General features: G+C 47.3%; 1 protein-coding gene across 3 annotated transcripts in view; it reads left to right on the top strand.

The window, feature by feature from the left end:
* The window catches only part of LOC147881921 (GTP-binding protein), a 102260-nt gene extending 91372 nt beyond the window's left edge, over positions 1-10888 (top strand). For all 3 annotated transcript variants that reach the window (XM_087402056.1, XM_087402054.1, XM_087402055.1), the window contains 2 exons: positions 10339-10476; positions 10558-10888. In XM_087402056.1, coding sequence (XP_087258182.1) covers positions 10339-10476; positions 10558-10875 — 456 coding nt within the window. In that variant the 3' untranslated portion in view covers positions 10876-10888. The remainder of the gene's footprint in view (positions 1-10338; positions 10477-10557) is intronic.
* The last annotated feature ends 5562 nt before the right edge of the window (positions 10889-16450 follow it).

The raw sequence follows: 16450 nt of genomic DNA, 5'->3' as shown, positions 1-16450 counted from the left end.
AACACGGAGGGATCGGGCTGGCCCCCTCATCCAACCGTCCCACCTGATATGTGATCTCTCCCCCAACTGAAGGCCCTCGGCATCTCTGACCTGACTGTTCCAGATAAGCGGCTGGCGATCGATCTCCTCCTGACAGCTGGGAGGGGACTGAATGAGACTGAGACGGAGCCGCCTCCAAACCATGAGGAGGCTACGAACGAGAGGGGAGCGGGGCTGAGTGAGCGGGGCGGAGGTGAAGATCCACCTGAAGGACGGTAGCCAATCTCCACCTCGGCGCGGGACACAGGAGCCGACTCCCTGCTGAAGTAGCGTCTTCCACGTCTGCCCCCCTGGGGTCAAACCGCGAATGACAAGCTTGCCTAACAAGGCCTGACTCTGAAGCTCTGGATCAATGACCCCCAGGCCACCCTCAGCCTGTGGAAGAATGACTGTCTGCCACGCAACCCTGGCTCTGATATCTCTATGACCATCCTCCCCAGACCAAAGGAAGTTCCGAACCAACCTCCTGAGCTGTGCCGCGCTGGATCTCGAGAAGCACCAGCAGGAAGCCACATACCAAGCCGTGGCTAGGAGGACCTGGTTGACTACCAAGGCACGACCTGCAAGAGAGAGCTTAGCAGTGCTCCAGAAAGCCAGCTTCCGTCGGATGGAATCTAACACCGGGAGAAACTGCTGAGCTGGTGTGATGTCTAGGCCAACCTGGAAGCCAAGGTATCTAGCTGCCTGTCCACGTGGAATCCATCTGAAGCCCAGAAATCGCCCCCACTGAGAGCACGCCCCAGGGTCTGTGAGAAAACCAACGGATTTGTTCCAATTGATTTTCGCCCCAGCGGCCGAACAGAAAACCTCCAGGGCCATCCGCACCCTCTCTAGCATCCGCTCGTCGTCCTGGACATAAAGGGCTGTATCATCTGCGTACTCCGAGTCCAAGAGCTCCGTGTCCTCCCGGAGTGGAAGGCGAATACCCCTGAGCCCTGTGGACCTCGCCCGAAGGTAGTAAGTCATGGCCTCAGCGAAGAAGAGAAACAAGTAAGGAGCCAGGGGGCAGCCCTGACGTACTGATCTCTCCAAGCTAAAGCGCTCGCCCAACCTGCCTCCAATGATAACTCTGCTAGACGCTGTCCTGTACAAAGCTGAGATACCCTGAATCCAACCTGCCGGGAAACCTAGCCGCTCCAGAGTCCCCTCCAAAAAGGACCAATCCACGCGATCATAGGCCTTCTCGAAATCGAGAAGTAGAATGGCAAGGTGTGATCCGCTGTGCTGAGCCCACTCCGCCGCCTCTGAAAAGGTGAAGACGTTATCCAGGATACTGCGATCCTGGACAAAGCCTGTCTGAGTGTCATGGACGAGGTCTGGGAGTAGAGGCCGAACTCTGGCACTGATCATCTTGGCGAGGATTTTGTAGGCAGAGGTAAGGAGAGTGATCGGACGCCACTGGCGAATCTCCTGTCTATCTCCTCCCTTCGGGATGAGGCAAATCAGTCCCGAGGAGAGGCTCTCTGGCATCCGACCGCTGCTGAAAATCCCCTGCAGAGCTGCAAGGAGGGGCTGATGGATCTGGTCCCAGAAGGAGGTAAAGAAAGCTCGGGATAGCCCATCCTCACCTGGGCACTTCTGTCCGTCAATAGCCATCAAGGCCTCCAACATCTCATCCGAGGTGAACGGCGCCATCAACGTCGCCTGCATGCTAGGCTGGACCAGGGATGGAATGTGCCTCCACACCTCCTCACGGGCACGACTGGCACGAGGGGCAAGCGGATCCTGCTGGAAGAGGGTCCTGTAAAAGTCAGTGGCCAACCCCAGGACCTCCCCCGGATCCGTAACGATGTGACCATCCGCTGTCCTGAGACTCCGAAGCTGATCACCTGCAGCTCTCTGGCCATGCGTCCTGAAGAACTCCCTGCACATCCGGTCACCCTTTCGGGCCCAAAAGGAGCGAGAGGCGTGAAAGGAAAACTCGGAACGACGCTGGAATATCTCCTCCAGGAGGGCTCTGGCTCGAAGGGCCTGGATCCGTAGCTCCTCCGAACCCGGGGAAGCCTGCTGGAGTCGCTGAATGGAGGCGAGGTCCCTCCGAAGAGCTCTCTCTCTGCCCCACCAATCCTGTCGAACCTGTAAAGCTGCGAGCTGGCAGATCTGGCTAGACTCTTGCAGAGCCTGTGCGACTGAGTCTACCAGATCCACGCCCTCCCCCCAATCTCTGTCCCAAAGACTGCATATGCTGCTGCGCACGTCCACCCTCGAGAAGATGGAGTCGGGAATCCTGCATGATCGGGAGGGGAGGGTCTGGGCTGCCGAATCTAAGGAGAGGAGCACAGGCGCATGATCGGAGAGTGTCGTCCCTGGAACTATACCCGCCTGGCCGCCTCTGCTGATGGCCCAATCACTGACATAAAATCTATCAAGCCTCTCCAGGAGTCTGCCTCCTTCCCTGCGGAAGCCCCAAGAGAAGTCCAGGCTCCCGTGCCAACGTCGGAAGGACGGGTCTCTCCAACTGTCCCTCCCTCCCGTCTCGAAGATGAAAGAGTCCCAAGCTGACTGCTTTGCCTGGGCCATACCTGTGAACTCCGGACCTCTGCCCTGCTGGTCCTCCAAGGTCTCCAGGTTGTTGAAGTCTCCTCCAACAATCCAGGAATCCATGTCTGGAAGAAGCCCTGTAAGTGTCCTCCAAAAGGTGGCTCTGCAACGGAGGTCTGTGGGGGCATAAATGTTGAGGATGCCTATTTTGGACCCCTCCAAGTCCAGGCCTACCCAAAGGGCTCGGCCAGGAATCAACGTGCCGTGACCGAAAACTCCCTGGGCTAACTGCTCGCACACGGAAGTACAAACACCCCCACTCCTCCCCTGAGCGCCGATCGAGGGCTCCCAATAAGTGTAGGACCGTCCAGGGAGAACCTTCCCGCAGCTACGGGAATGAGCCGCAGAAAGCTTGTGCTCCTGGAGCAAAAGTACATCCAAACGACCAATCACTGCAGGCTGAAGTTCCTGCCGCAGCATGAGCTTCCTGGGACCACGGGTGCCAGAAGAGTGAAACCCGTTCACATTCCAGGATACGAGGTGTAAGCTCATGGAGAGGGATGGGGGGCTGCGAACAGCTGTCTGCTCGCGGTCGAAGTCGAAGAGGAACCAGACATATCGGAAAGGAGGCGCTGCCGCTTATGAGAAGGTTTGGAGGGGGAGACGGGGTCGTCCTGCCCGTTCTTCAACACCTTCAGCAAAGGCGAGAGGCCTTTGGTGCCATGAGCAAAAGCTTTCTCGATCCAGCTCGAGATCTCTGAAGAGGTCATCCCATAGAAGGTTCGGAGTTTCTGCTGGGACCAAGCTCTGACATCCTGGGGGAGAGGCCATGACAGGGGAGGTCGGAGGATCACGATCAGTCGGAAGCGTTTGGCGGCGCAATGCCACCGCAAGCGCACATCGCCCTCGGACCACTGAGTCTCGAGGAGCTGCCCACCGGACGGGCCTATCCAGGAGCACACCTGGGCGTGTGTCTGCTCTCTGAGAGCCTCCCAAACCGAGTCGTCTGTCCAGGTCTCGGTGCCATCGCTGAGGAACGTGAATGCGAAGCTAGGGCCATCCCTGGGAGCCAAGGCACCAATCCTCCCATCCGCCCCTTTGCGGAGCAGGAAAATACTGATGTCGAGACAAGCCGGGAAGGTCCCAAGGTCGGCCACATCCAGGTAGTCCCAGGGGCCAGATCTGTAAAAGTCTCGAGGAAGCTCTCTCTCCTGGAGCTGAGACCCAACTGAGTCTGCCACTGAGGGGCTAGCGGGAAGGGAAACCTGCTCCACTGGTGGTGTAGACTCCGGGTGTCCTGCCAACGAGGGGGGAGGGGGAGGAGGCTGAGGGATAGGCAGCTCTGACTCCACGGAGGCGACTGGCGGAGAGGGTGGAGGAGGTGGAGCGGGGGCTGCACTCGGCTGGGAAGCCGGTGGTGCAGCTAACTCTGCGGGAGAGGCGAGGGGGACCAGGGGGGGGGGGGATGGGGGTGCAACTGGAACTGGGGCTGAGAGGGAGGAAGAGAAGACTGAGGAAGAGGAGGCGGGGACTGAAGCTGCGGGTCAGGCGACGGGGGGGGGGGGGGGAGACTGGGGAGGGGGCTGGGGCGGGGAGGAAAGGGGCGGGGGAACGGGAGAGAGGGGGAACTGAGGCTGTGGAGGGCGGGCTGCCGTCGAGGAAGAAGCTCTCCCAGACCCCTGGGGCGGCTGCCTGACAGGTCTCTGGGGTGCTGCTGCAGGAAGGGTAACCTCTGCCTCCTTGCCTTTATCCGAAGTCTTCTTGTTCTTTCCCCTTTTCCTTTTAACCTCGGTCCAACCGCCCACTACCTCTGGGCCAGACTCCTGCTGTCCCGGCTCCTCCTAGCGTGGCTGTCCAGGGGGTGGGGGTGGAGGCGGAGGGGTCGGGGGGGGTCGAGACGAGCTGGCGAAACGTGGACAAGCAGCCGCCAAGTGCCCAAAGCCGTGGCACCGCAGGCACTGACCTGGCTGTCCGGTGACTATCATGCTCTGGGTGATGCTGCCGGCACCTGTCACAATCTCGATCACAGCAGGGAGAGTCGCAGGATCTGCCACAGCCACTCGGACTCGGGGGGCTCCTGCCGTGGTCACCGCGTCGGCAAAGGTGTCGTGCATAACCCAGCCAAAATGGGAGCCCAAGTCCCTGACAATCGGGCGCAACTCTGCAGCAAGCCCTGGAAAAACAAGTGTCACTGGGTGTCGAGGTATGCGGAACCGAGCATCGAACTCCGCTGCGCTGAATCCACGGTACCACGGGACTATCATGATAATCTTCCCATCCACCGAGGTGGGGGAACTGGCAATCAGGTTGCTCGCAGCTTTCTCAGTGGAGAGTTTGAGCCAGAAGATGCCCCTTCCCATAAGGGCCACCTCCTCAATATGCCCATCCTCTAGCAGGAGAGTGGACTGGAGCCAGTCCCTGATGGCTACCCTGGAGGGGGAGTGACCAATGACTCTACCGTAAACAGAGGTACGCGCAAAGTCAATGGCAACCTCCTGAACACGAGATGATTGTCGCTCTGTCAGGATAACGCGGTAGGCATCTGGAGAGGGAGAGTCCGACTGGGCCTCCGGATCCGGGCGAGGGGCCGCCATACCGCCAAGACTAACTGCAAGCTTCCGATGAGGAGTATGAACAGGCTGCCACCCCAAAAAGGGGGGACGAAGCGGGAGGTGGAGCCTGGGGGTGAGGCGGGTGAGGCGAGGTGAGGGGGCGGGGGGGTCGGAACGGAGGGCGGGGTGAAGGGAGCAGGGTGCGGGGAAAAAACGGGGGGGCGCGGGAGGGCGGGGGGGGGGGTGGCGGGGGCGGAGAGCGGAATGGAGGCGGGGGGCGGGGAGAGCGGAATGGAGGCGGGGGGGCGGGTGAAGTGAGAGGGGTCGGCTGGTGGGTGAGAGCGGGGGAGGGAGGGGGTGAGGCGAAGCGAGGGGGGGGGTGGGGTGAAGCGAGGTGGGGCGGAGGGGGCGGAGTGGATGAGAGCGGAGGGGGGGTGAGAGAGCGGCTGAGACGAGGGGAAGGGGGGAGTGGAGGCGTGAGGAGGAAGCGGCGAGGGTGAGGTGAGAAGGAGCGAGGGGGAAGGGGGGAGTGGAGGCGGCGGGGGTGAGGGGAGATGGAGCGGCGGGGCGGGGTGGGAGAGCAGTGAGGGGGGCGGGATGGAGCGGAGCGGAGGGCGAGAGAGAGCAGCGAGGGGGGGGGGCGAGAGCGAGGCGAGGCGAGGGGAGGGCGCAGCGGGGTGGGGTGACCGGCGGGTGAGGGGGAGGGGGGGCGGGGGGCGAGGGCGGAGGGGGAGGGAAGGGAGTGGAGGTGGTCGCGGCGGGGGGAGGAGCTAGGGGGAGGTAGAGCGAGCTGCGGTAGGGAGGGGAAGCTCACAGGAGCTAATTACTGTGTATTAAATAAGATGACCATCAAAAATAGATTTTCGATGCCACGCATAGATGATGTGCTTGACCAGCTCAAAGGAGCAACAGTTTTCAGCAGGATAGACTTAAAGATAGACTTAAAGAGTGGTTATCATCAGGTAAGAATACAACCATAAGATGTGCATAAGACAACTTTTCGCACTACATTTGGGTTGTATGAATACTTAGTGATGCCTTTTGGGTTGACAAATGCTTCAGCCACATTCAATAGAATGATGGATCGCATCTTCTGAAAGTACATGCACTTCACGGGTACTTTCTTTGAAGATATCCTAGTCTTCTGAAAGGCAGAAGAAGAGCACAGAGAACATCTTGCTTTGGTGTTTCAAGAACTTCGAAATCATCAGCTTTTTGCCAATAGCAAGAAAAGTGAATTCTTTTTGGAAGAGATCCATTACCTGGGGCACATAATATCCAAGAATGGGATACAGATGGATTGTGCAAAGATTCGAGCCATCCAAGAATGGCCTCAGCTTGAAAACTATGCATGAAGTCCGTAGTTTTTTGAGACTCTGCTCCTATTACAGGAAATTCATGAGGCATCTTGTTGATATTGCAGCTCCACTACATGATCTTACTAAGAAAAATGCAGCCTTCACATGGGGAATGTCACAGAAGAAAGCATTCAATACACTCAAAGAGACGTTGACTACAGAGCCTATTCTTGTAGTCCGGATCTTTATCAACCTTTTGATGTTGATTGTGATGCCTGTGGAGAGTGTGTTGGGGCTGCATTGCATCAGAATGGACATGTAGTAGCATACGAAAGCCGAAGATTGCGTGATGCTGAGAGATACTTGGGAATCTATGAAAAAGAATTGTTGGCTGTAGTTCATGCTCTGAATACATGGAAGCATTATCTTTTGGGTGCAGATTTTACTGTTAAAACAGATCGCTAAAGTTTGAGATATTTTCTAACTCAAACAAAACTCTCCAAGAAGCATATGAAATGGGCAAATATGCTGTCAATGTATCATTTTCAGATTGTCCATACTCCAGGAGTTCGGAACAGAGTGGCAGATGCCTTGTCCCGAAGACCCCAGGTCAACAACGCGACTATTGCTTATCATCAAGACCTAGAAGGCATGAGGGAGCAATATGCTAATGATGCAGATTTTGGTGAAATTTTACAGCAAATGCAAGAGGGGCAGTCCACTAGTCATTATTCCTTGAAAGATGGGTATTTAATGAAAGATGACTGCCTATGCATCACTCAAGAGACGAGGAAAAAGATTTTGGAAGAATGCCATGCATCTCCCTATGCTGGACATAGAGGAATTACAACAACAGCTCAAGCACTAATTATAGCAACAACTCAAGCACTAGAGAGGTATGTCTTTTGGCTAGGGATGCGGAAAGGTATACATCAGTTTGTTACTGAATGCCTTACGTGTCAGAAAGTAAAGTATGATAGACGGAAGGCACCTGGCCTACTTATGCCTCTTCCTGTGCCTTAGGCACCGTGGGAAAGTATTGCAATGGACTTCATTTTTTATTTGCCAAGATCAAAGTTAGGGAATGATGGGATTTGGACTATCATTGATAGATTCAGCAAGCAAGCTCATTTCATTCCGGTTCGTAAAACCATAAAGGCAGATCATATGGCTAAGCTTTTCATGGCACATATCTTTAAGCACCATGGTATGCCTAAGTCCATTGTTAGTGATTGAGATCCGAGAATGACCAGAGAGATTTATTTGATAATATGGGGACCAATCTGAATTTTTCTTCTTCTTTCCATTCCCAGACAGATGGTGAAAGTGAAGTAGCAAATTCTACAGCATTGGATATGCTGAAATGCTACGTGGGTGACCAAGGTTTAGGCTGGGTAAAGTATCTTCCATTGGTAGAGTTCGCTTACAATAATAGAGTTCACAGGTCTACAGGGAAAGCCCCCTTTGAGGTCATCTATGGGAAGGTGATTTTGCTACCTATCCTAAGGACCAAAGATGAAATATTTGCAGCTGATTAGTTTGTGAGAGACCTCCAGACAGCTTTCAGCGTAGTCCGGACAGCTATTGAAAGGTCTCAAGAAAAGCATAAAAGAGCTGTAGATAAGCATAGGAGACAGTTAGCTCTCAAAGAAGGGGATTGGATACTTTTAAAGTTCGAGAAAGCTAGGCTCTGCAAGTTTAAAGGCAAACAGAAAGTGTATGCAAAGTCATCTCCCAAGTACTATGGCCCTTTCAGGGTTACAGAAAGAATAAATGAGGTTGCATACAGGTTGGCATTGCCAGAGCATTGAAGAATTCACAATGCTTTCCATGTGAGTCTTCTAAAGAAATTCCAGGGGCCAGAGCCTATAGAGCCAATATCATAGGATCCACTAGAAGTGGGTGAGCTGGAGGAGGTCCTTCAGCCAGAGCAGATTGTGTATCATACTGTACGCAAAGACCCTCAGGGCAATGAATTCTACAGATACCTTGTAAAATTTAAGAATTATTGCCAAGTGGATGGATGAAGACATGTTGTCCGATCATCCACAGCTTTTGGATGTTTACAAGGAAGCTTTTCACTTGAGGTCAACCGAATAGAAGCCGAGGGGATGTCACCACAATGTAAATATCCTAAGTCAAAGTACAATTGACCATTTATTTGATCATAATTAGAGAATTTTCCATCTAGGTTAATTATGGTCAAAAGAGTTTTTCTATTGGTCAAAGAATTGACAACAGTCAAAGATACTTGACTTCGGTCAAGTAAGCCTGATTTCGGTTCGGAAGACTTGGTTTATACTAAGAAGGTTAACTACGGTTAACAAAGATGTGCCAACAAGACTTGACTATAATTAGGGCTCCTCGACCCTTGGTCAAAGCCCCTTAATCATGATCAAGAGTGTTGACTTCAGTCAACCAGAGAATAAATATATTTATATATTTGTTATGTGTGCACATGTGTTCAGTAGGGACGCCCACCGTGACTAGAATTAGTCCACAATTTATTATTTGCATGCAAAGCGCTAACAATTAATGGGTGCCATGGTGGTGCGCTTTAATTAATTGTTGCAGGTACTAGGAAGGGTTATTTTTCCGAAGCGCTATGGAGCTTAACAATCATCTAGGAGGCTATTCGCGTGACCAAGTGCTTCGAAGACTCCAAAGTTGCCCTTAGTGGCATGTAATTAGGAAAGTAATTTAGAATTTGACAAGTGGCCTATTGCCAAGAAAGAGAGCCTAAGAGCTCATGTAATTTATTCACGTTTTGAATTTGTAACAGCAGCTTCCACGCTGAACCCTTGTACTCAGTTTCTCCTCATGAATAAAAACCTTCAGGGGGTCCAGCCCGACGATTGTCTTGGGCCCTAGTGTGTTTGTAGAGAGAGGGAGTGAAGGAGAGCAAGAGAGTGTTTTGTGGTTGCAAAGAGCAGGACGTTTTTACAGATATCATACAGTGCCAAGGAAGGGGATATCTGCACTTTGCCTATTGAAGCATTGGCATAATTGGACGACTGGAGCACGGAGTAACATGCTGCATTATAGACCCTTGTGGTGGAAGGTCTCTTGAGGCAGATCCATATAGCCAGCATGCTCATCTCTGTTTAGCACAGTGATGTATGGCTGTAATTGTGAGTGGAATAAGGTTGTTGCTCCCCCTGACCCGTGTACCCCTCCATCAGTGCATGACTGTCCTTTGCAAAGTGCTCCTGGGAGTTGCCTGGCATGCAGTAGAGGCCTCCGTTTGTATTCTATTTTGGCGATCATGTAGGCCTCATACCCTTATTTGGTAAAGGGAGGGAGCCTCCGTTTTTGAATAATGACTCTTCCATTCCTGTAGGCTACCCATTTGCCCTGAGGCCTGGCTTCCATGACCTTATTTAGGCTCTCTTTTTACTGTTCTATTTTCAGGTGTGCGAGGTGCTTGTTAATGAAGATAGGAGTCCCTTTCAAATGTATCCTATTTGCTTAGACCTCTTATCTTGTTTTGGCATCCTTGAACTTGATCATCATATGTTTCTCTTAGGTAGATATCTCCTTCCCAACTATTGATAGAATATCTCAACGTTTATCTATCCATAAAATTTTACAGAAGAAAAGTGCAAAAGGCACCCTTCATGATGAAACATCCTTTGCAATCTCTTCCAGGTAAGGAGAAAGAGGTTTTTATTGGAGATGTAGCAGCATTAGAAGCAGATTGTATTTATAAAAGGTGTGGATATGTTGGTCAATGGCAGTGTAGTCCTGAGAAATGGGAAGTTTACCTTCAAGCTTTGGTTCTAATGGTTTCAGCATTGCTTCTTTCCTTTTGTTTGGCGCATGTGTGAAACATCAGGAATTTTTGATACTCATGGTTTTCTTTGGAGGGACCAATGACTGATGTCTCAAGATGTGTAAACTCTTCAAGATTATTATTTCTAGTTCAGGGTGAAAATACTGGAAACATTTGTTTTGTAACTGTACTGTAGGTAGAAGGGATTCCTATTGTTTTTGTGTCAGCTTTGGAGGGAAAAGGACGCTCAGCAATCATGAGGAAGGTATTTGAGAGCTACGAACGATGGAATGCAAGATTTCCAACTGCACGGCTCAACAATTGGCTTCAAAAGGTTTATTTTTTCTTGTGCTTTTTCGTGAGACATGACCTCCTCATTTCACATACTGTCATAAGCTCATCTTTTCCTTTGCAGGTGTTGAGTCGCCATCCAAGGAAAGGTGAAGGTGGTTATGGGGCAAAGATGAGATACATTACCCAAGTCAAAGCCCGGCCTCCAACATTCGTTGTGTTTATAACCGGAGCAGGAGATGTAGAAGAGACTGATCTACGTTTTTTGGCATCGGCCTTGCGTGAAGATTTCAACCTTGGTGGCATTCCCATAAGGGTTATACCTCGTCATACTAGAAAAGGCACAAAGGGAGCAGACAACGTTGTGTCGAAGGCAAAGCGTCCAACTCCTAAGTTCCAAGGCAGTAAATTACCTTCTTTGAAAAGGGGCACAGTGGAATAATTGTGAGGATGAATGGAAATGGATGATTTTTGGGTTACCTATAGCAGTGAAGAAGCCAATTGTACAGGACATTCCAATGTATTGTTTGTACTAAGCTATAGCCCTCAGTACTTTTATGAAAAGGTATTCTGAAAAACTGGTGCGTTTTGTGACCTTTTGATCTTCTATAAGCTTGATTTTTGGACTCAACTTTTCAAATGGCAAGCAGTAATTGGTCTTATAGAGAAAATTGTGTAATGGAAGTTTCCACTCCTTTCCTTTCTTTTATGCTCTGTTGCCTCGTTACCATTGAAATGCAGGTTTTTTTGTGACGTAAAAGCTGTCTTCAAACGTTGTGACGAACTTGTGAAGACGTAGAGCCCTTGGAACAAATTGCAATTCTAGTTAGGGCTTTTGAAGTAGGATAAACTAGAACGTTGCAAAATAAACATCCTCGAAGCATTTACATGCACAAGGTTGGGCCTCTATGGTAGGCACACATTAGAGGAAACAACATGAAAATTGAAGCAATAGATAATGAATGCATAAAGTTGTGATTGAGCTACAAGAGCCCTCACACTAGTTGCACATTAGCTGACTTGAAAAGACAATCTTTTGCTATATAAAGAGTAAGCTTTAACTTGAAATAGCCTATAAGGCTTAGGTGGCCTAGCCTTAGGATCAACCTAGGTAGAGATGGTTGTAGGATTAAGGTAACCTAAGTGTAGTTTGATTGGTTGGGTTGGATCTTTAAACTAGATCGTAACTAGTTAGAGGTTGGGCAAATTCTTTAAAATCCTTACACTTTAATTAGGTAAGGCAAACTTAGGGTTGATTCAACATCTAGGGCTAAAAATAGTAAGCCATGGTACTCAAGGTTAATCCAAAGTTGCCATATAAGTTTAAAATAAGTTTACAAGGGTTTGATCAAAGTGTCGTGCCTAATGGTTATCTTAGACAAATGACACTTGTCTCGAATAATTTTGGAGTCCAGTGCCACTACACTCACCATTCTAAATGACCTCAGTCATACCTCATAAAACCATCCATTGAAGGTCTTGGTGACACAAATGGGACACAAAAGGTCCCACATACGTAGATGTATTGGATAGGTGAGCATATGATCTACATGTTGGATCATATAATTAGGTCCACAACTAAGTAGAGGGTAATTCAATATTGATACAACTTCACTTGTTTACCATCATCAAATGACATACGATCACCACAAAGAGTCCACAAGACTACATAAAGGAAATACCAATTACTATATGGAAAGGTAACTATTCATCTCATTAGATGATACGCATGCATGAACATATTAGTTAGATGAGGATCCTCAAGTTGTAGCGATGATCATGTGGAAGTACTCTCACACAAAAATGCATAGACATGAATCACTGCATGTGAAGAAAGGAAGGAATGAAATTTTAACACTTAAAAATCCAATAAATTAACATTGGGATTTAACTATTGACTAAAAAGTTGTGTTTTGAAAATCGTCATTTTTTTCTTTTGAACGTTTTATGAAAGAGACACTATAAGCTTCGAGGAAATAGTCTTCTCACAAGAAGTATTCCCCCTCAATTGCATTCTAGTTGTTTTTTGAGAGCATTCACCTTGTTGAAATTCTTGATTTAGGTGGTTCAATTTGTTATTTTGGCTTGTAAGAGCTATGAAGCCGAGTTCACTATTTTTTTATATTCCTATAATATACAGTTTGTGCTTTCTTGTATTTTAGAATATGCTTGTTGTTGCTCATGGAAAATAGTACAGGTCTATGCCGTAAGCATCTAGACTCCCGTGCCACTATTAGGCCAGCATGAAATTGCAAAGAAGAAAGAACTGGCATAGAAAAAACTAACGAGGTGCAAGAAAAACACACAATGGTTGATCTAGACTCCCGTGCCACCATTAGGCCAGCATGAAATTGCAAAGAAGAAAGAACTGGCATAGAAAAAACTAATGAGGTGCAAGCAAAACACACAATGTTGATGCTGTTGAGAAGTAGATAAACTGGAGGATCTGTGTTGAAATGGTTAGGTTCTTCCGTGAGAGGACAACATGCATGGGAAGGGAGGCCAAGAAGTATATATACTGTTGTATATACCACGTGCAGTTGTCCTTTTGAAAGATTCCTTCAACCAGATGTGCTCATGCAATTTCAGTCTCCATGTACCTTCATATCAGTGTGAGTGCATTGTTTATGGGGGTCATAATAGAAGTAATGGATCGATTGATCACACGTACAAAGGTGTCATTGTACTTTGGGAGTTGATATTGTGCCCAAAATAGAATGAGGATACCTTCCACCATTGGAACTGAATAATAGCTTAATGTACTTCATGAAGAGTGATGAAATTGCCATGCAACCCGCTTGAGATAGAATCTCAAGAGATGAGTATTGCCTTGAATGTATTTAAAAATGTGGAGACACTTGACGAAATGCTTATGCATGGATTTTCTTGTTCTATTGAGACACTAGTTGCGACAATTCATCAAACACAGTTGTGCGTCGTTAATCTTTGCAATCTAAGCAGTTCATTTTGAGATTTTCTGATGATGTTGTGATCTCCATCGTAGTTCAAGTGCAAATACATGTTTTCAGGCTTATTTGGTTCCAATTTCTAGTAAGATTGATCTAATAGTGTTAATAATACTATCAACTAACATAGCTAAGCTGCACTAGGAAGTATTAAAGCATAAAGTAGTAATGTTAACTAGCACTGTGAACTAGCATTGTCATCTCGTAGTGTCCTCTAGCATTGTTAGCTAGCATTGTCATGTAGGAGTGTCATCTATCATTGTCAGGTAGCATTGTTAACTCTAGTACTGCTAACTCGCATTGTTAAATAGCACTATTAACTAGTACCATTAACTGGCACAGTTACTATAGCACTATTAACTAGCACTACTAACAAGTACTATTGATAAGCACTCTTAAATGTCTGTTGACCGGTATTGTTAACTAGCACTGTTAACTAGTATCATTAACTAGTATTTGTAACTAGCACCGTTACCTATTATTGTTAACTAATATTGTTAACTAGCACTATTCACTAGTATTGTTGACTACTACTATTGACTAGTATTGTTAACTAGCACTATTAACTAGACCTATTAATTAACACTATTAATCATCTACTATTTAGTTCTGTTAACTAGCACTATTAATCAGATGACATTGCTTGAGTTGACAATGCTAGATGATAGTGGTAGTTGTTGATGAAGCCGTACTAATAAGTAGGTATGGAACCCATGGCCTAAGAGTAGTTAAAAGTGACATGGCTCCTTTCAAACCAAACAAAGAGTCATTGAAGCTTGAGATCTAGAAGAGCATTTTTACGTATCCAAAGCAAAGAGCCATTTTTGTGTCATTCTCTAAGACCTAAATACACATATTCAATTTCTATCATAGCCACCAAGATGCAAAGCAAATAGAGCCAAACTTTAAGCAATCAAATGCGTAGTAAATAAGAACCAAATTTTTTGTACAATAGACCTATAGGAGGAATGCTCATCTATGGGATGATAATATCTTCATGACATATAATGTGTCATCATTATTCCTAGGATTAAATACATCCCTAAAATAGTAATTTCATATGTCTGCTTGTTCAGTAGTCCATCAATAATGGGATTATGTGTTGAGTGAGAAAATGCTTGTGCTCCAATAGAGACATCGTCTTTTGGATTTTGTGCTATTTTTTAGTAGCTATCATTCACGAGCAATGTGGTTTTCACACCATGTTACAGCCATTCTCTCCAAGAAGTTTCCAAATCCTTGGAAAACACTAGTTGTCCACCAAGAAAACAAAATCGTCAAGCTTTGGCACAATAGAGCCAATAAGACCTACAATTCCATCATCCATGTTTGGAAAGAAAAATGTGTGCCACTTGATGCATGAACTCATGTGCATGGGGATCTGAACCCAAAACATTCAAGAAGATATAATACATGTGCTTGCAAGGTACATACACCAATTTCTTGCCTTCCCTCTTCTAAAAGCCCTCGTAGTGCCACATTGACCAAAAGTCATGACAAATATCAAAACCCCCCTGTGGAGAAACAACACCTTATCTAGGCACAAGACTTGTAGCGTGAGTGCCAAGAAAGGTTTGAGGAAAGACTCAAGGCAAGCAAGGCAGCTCTATCCAAGGCACCAAGCAATCAACCTAGCCTCTAAGTCCTTGCAATTGGCCAAAAGAGTGGACAAGGAAATTACCTCATGCTCTTCAATGAAAGGGTCCACACTAATGCAACGGATGTTTGAAGAAGACCTTGACTTGCAACAACTAAAGGAGGATGACAACATGTCCTTGTATGGCTTAGAAGAGCCGAAATCAATAGGCATGGAACCTATCAATGGGCCTAAAGACATCGTAGCATTAGCCTCAATCCTATCCCACTGAGATCAAGATGCCCTCCGCGACACTATTACGTGGTAATCGTAGTTTATGGAGATACCCATTGGATTGAATGAATTAGAAAATAGTAGCTCCTGAGCCCACTAATCTTGAGCTAATCGAACCCCCAAATGAGCCGCAACACTTTCCCAAAGTACAGGGTAACAAATTGGGCCAACATTTTGAGAGTGACGATACAAATGCAATACTACCCATATTACTTACCATGATAAACAAGTAATACTACCCATATTACTTACCATGATAAACAAGTAACGGAAAACTTGGATGGAGGAGCGGTTGTAATCATAGCCACTAAGCAGTGCTGGGCCAAGTGGGGACATGACCTAAAATGGATAGCACAAACCTCATAGTCAAATTGGCGTATGGAGCAACAAAACAACTGGTAGGAGTTCTAAGAACATCAAGATTAAGACCTTTGGTCTGACCTATCAAGTGTGGTTTGTTGTACTGGACTTCTCCAACCAACCAGAAGGCTATGACATCATATTGGGTATACCTTTGATGCAAACTGCAGGATTGGTCCATGACCATAGCTCAAATAGAGTATATGTATGTAAGGATGATCAAGTCATGAGGATGGATCTCCAAACTTGGAAGGCTCACCCTATGACCCGTAATCTATTCATAGCCGAATTCGACACTACTAATAAGTCAGCATCGATGAATGTATTCAAAGCTTATAAGGAAGAGGACAATGGAAAGAATCCTGAAGACTCTGGGTGTGCTCCTTTGCCAGAGTTACAAGACTTAACGAATTGGATACATAGTTGGTTGCAATAGATCTGCCAAGTACGAAAGGAACTCAACTTTTGCACCTTGACAATGATAAACCTACAACCATTACACCTTTTTAAACCATAAGAGCAGTACTACCTAACCAAATTGAATCTGCAATTGATAATGACATTGCTACTAATGAGATAGATATATTACTCCATCTCACATCAGTAATTGCAACATGCCAAATACATGCCTTGGCAGATGGTTGAGCAAGCAATGACCTCATCTCTTGGAAAAGATTAAAACATCTCAACCAGGTACTTCTTCAAGTCTGTGATTATGAAATTCAATCCATAGGAGTACCTCAATTAAGGTTGTTGGTTCTTTAATGTTGACTATTTCCATGGACAATCACGTTGTGCCTTGCAAGTTTTTTGTAATTCCT

The sequence above is a fragment of the Dipteris shenzhenensis genome, chromosome 30, assembly GCF_047967505.1.
Source record: "Dipteris shenzhenensis isolate YYH24624 ecotype China chromosome 30, Dip_SZ_1.0, whole genome shotgun sequence".
NCBI classification, from domain to species: Eukaryota; Viridiplantae; Streptophyta; class Polypodiopsida; order Gleicheniales; family Dipteridaceae; genus Dipteris; species Dipteris shenzhenensis.
Note: the sequence above shows the minus strand (reverse complement) of the source record. Positions and strands in the feature narration are given on the sequence as shown.